The 3357-nt window shown below is 31.9% G+C and overlaps 1 protein-coding gene across 1 annotated transcript in view; it reads left to right on the forward strand.

Moving 5' to 3' along the window:
* Positions 1–3088, forward strand: part of LOC106477276 (mothers against decapentaplegic homolog 4-like) — a gene marked incomplete at its 5' end in the record, with an annotated part of 7817 nt that extends 4729 nt beyond the window's left edge. The window contains one exon of the mRNA XM_013937865.2: positions 884–3088. Within this exon, the coding sequence (XP_013793319.1) occupies positions 884–1107 (224 nt within the window). The remainder of the gene's footprint in view (positions 1–883) is intronic.
* Positions 3089–3357: the final 269 nt, after the last annotated feature.

The following is a 3357-nucleotide window of genomic DNA, read 5'->3' on the forward strand; positions in this document are numbered from 1 at the left end:
GTTGACTCTTGGATCTTCCCTCTGGATAACAGTCCTTAGAGAGAGCTTATTGTGCCTGATACTGTTGACTCTTGGATCTTCCCTCTGGATAACAGTCCTTAAAGAGAGATTATTGTGCCTGATACTGTTGACTCTTAGATCTTCCCTCTGGATAACAGTCTTTAAAGAGAGATTATTGTGCCTGATACTGTTGACTCTTGGATCTTCCCCCTGGATAACAGTCCTTAAAGAGAGATTATGGCTGATATTGTTGAATCTTGGATCTCCGTGACCTGGCCATATAACCCATGCCTCAAAAAAAGTTGAAAATATCAAACACTTCTAATATCTGAACAGCTAAACATAAAAGTAATTAATTATTTGGCCATTTTAAGTGTTGATGCAAACGAAAGGTAAAGACCAGGGAGGGAAGGTCAGAAGTGTGTTGCTGAAAAATAACAAATGTGACTCTGATGCTAACAGTTTCTGTGTGTGTGTGTTTTACAAGAAATATATCTGTTTAATTCTTTTGATTTTTAAATCTTGTTAGTTTGCATCATCGTCTAAATACACTTCATGTTTAATACTAAAATGGTTAGAAATTTTCACTTTTGATGGGGGGGGGGCTTAATCCTTGAAATCACTAGTCATATCCCTCTTGAATTAAAAGTTATTTTTAGTATGTGAGAATAGAGGATCTGAAGATTTTTCTGTTACTTTTACAAACGGGAAACAAATCTGTGCATGATTGGAAGTTGTTAAAAAAATATTGTGTGTAGAAGGTGTGTTTTATAAGTGTTGTAAGGATTGTCCATATTTATTTAATAGTTTCAAGTAATAGTGAAAGGATTTATTGAATTTTGTTTTACTCTCCATCACTTTTTTAAATTACTTTTATTTCCAGGTCCTATGTTGGGATTATCAGCAGCTGCCAGTATTGGGGTTGATGACCTGCGTCGTCTTTGTATATTAAGATTGAGTTTTGTGAAAGGTTGGGGTCCAGATTATCCACGTCAAAGTATCAAAGAAACACCTTGTTGGATTGAAATCCACCTCCATAGAGCACTGCAGCTTCTTGATGAGGTTCTTCACACGATGCCTATTCACGATCCTCGTCCTCACGACTGAAAATGTTTCATTTTAATTGATGCAGACTTTGATTTGGCCTCAGAGGAACTGATATGCATTTGCTTGGAGAGAATAATAAAGAGAAAAAATTTTGAATTACTGATAACATTGTGTCAATCTTTATTTGTATAGTGCTTTTCTATATATTTTATTTTTATTATAATACATAGTTTCACTGCTTTAGAACTTTGTAATATCATTATTCTGACTGTTGTACTTTCTCGATGCACTGGGCAAAGAATGTTGAATCAGTTGTGAAGCTAGTTTGAAAAACAGAATAGTGGTTACCATAGTATCTTGTCTGTTGAAGTGGAGAACAGTTAGAAGTAGGCTTAAATGAAATATGAAATTAAAACTAGTCCAAATAAAATCGATTAGAAACTGTAGTTAACATAAGTTTAAAACAAATTCTTGAAGAAGGTAAGTGGCAATATCTAAAACCTTTTTTTTTTTTACCTGCGTAATGTTCTTTATATATATAAATATATCTTTTTCTTCCCAGTCTCATTCTCATGTTTTAGTGTTAAACCTACTTCAAGTTCACATACAGCTTGTTACTATAAGTACACTTATTTCTTTCTTGCTTCCTAGTCTCATTGTCATGTTTTACTGTTAAGCCTATTTCAAGTTCACATACAGCTTGTTACTGTAAGTACACTTATTTCTTTCTTGCTTCCCAGTTTCATTGTCATGTTTTACTGTTAAGCCTATTTCAAGTTCACAAACAGCTAGTTACTGTAAGTACACTTATTTCTTTCTTGCTTCCCAGTCTCATTGTCATGCTTTACTGTTAAGCCTACTTCAAGTTCACATACAGCTTGTTACTGTAAGTACACTTATTTCTTTCTTGCTTCCCAGTCTCATTGTCATGTTTTACTGTTAAGCCTACTTCAAGTTCACAAACAGCTTGTTACTATAAAATCCTTTTTTCTTTTTTAAATAATGAAGATCTTTAAGTATGATTGTTTTATACAAATGAATAAACAGTTTTTATAGATAAGTTAAAGTTCTTCAACTTGACTTGTGTGTCATAAATTCATTAAAAATACTTGTGTACAGCTGTAAATCTTTCAAAGTGTTTTCTTGTAAAACAGGGAGATGTTTTTTAAGTCTGTGAATTGTGTAGGTTTACAAGATGTAAATGTTTACAGAAACTTTGGGTTTTTTATTCTTCAACCAATTGTGACTTACAGTGTGGACCAAATCATTACTGGATTCAACTATCTTGTAAGATTAAAGGCAGTATGTACCCAAGGAACATTCAAATCTTTACGTGCTATTAATTACTGGATGTTGTCAATGAAATACAAGAATTTTATTCATTTTGATTACTTTTATTAGTTAGCTGCCATTGTAAAGTATACATATAAATGTAACAGTTACCAGTAAATTATTACTTTATGAGTATTGACTACTGTAACTAACATGAAAAATTGTAAAGACTTTTTTTTTTACTTTTGAACAGTATTTGTTAATTTACATTTTGCCATATTCTTATCTGCTTTTGTCATTTTGTTACTGAAAAATCTCGGTTATTGTAACAGTTGTGTGTTTTACAAGCACACATTTCTTAAACTAATGTTTGAATCTAAACGTTTACGTGGATATGTTTGTACCCCCTAAAGTTTCTTTTATCATATATACGAATATATTTTGATCATAGTAGTATTGATACAAATATTATGAATATCAGTGGTCTGTGTTTGTAATATGATCTACTTCTCTTGTAAAACTAATAAAAAAACCTAAAACTGATCATGTAAAAATACGTTAAATAATTACTATGGCTTGAATGAGTGTAACTTATCCACTGCTGGTATGTGTGTGAAGGGTTTGCCGGTGTACTTATACTTTGTATCTGTAGTGAAAGTTTCTTGCAAGGTAATTAAGGAATGTACAGTCTGAACAGAATATGAAAGAACAGTTTGTAATTGGATATCAAATCAATATTAAATAAACGCAGAACAGTTTTAACACATTAGACAGTTGTTGTTTTCACGGCTGTTTTATTTCATAAAATCAGAGAAATTATGTTTTGGTACTACAGTTTTAAGTTATACATTTCTATGGCGGTACTGAACAAAGGTGACACAAACTTGATATATTTTGGTTGAACAAAGGTGACATAAACTTGATGTACCGGCATAGAAATGTATAACTTAAAACTGTAGTACCAAAACATATCAAGTTTATGTCACCTTTGTTCATTTCTATGCCGGTACAGTTTTAAGTTATACAGTAGTACCAAAA

The sequence above is a fragment of the Limulus polyphemus genome, unplaced genomic scaffold (genome assembly GCF_000517525.1).
Source record: "Limulus polyphemus unplaced genomic scaffold, Limulus_polyphemus-2.1.2 Scaffold13858, whole genome shotgun sequence".
NCBI lineage: Eukaryota > Metazoa > Arthropoda > Merostomata > Xiphosura > Limulidae > Limulus > Limulus polyphemus.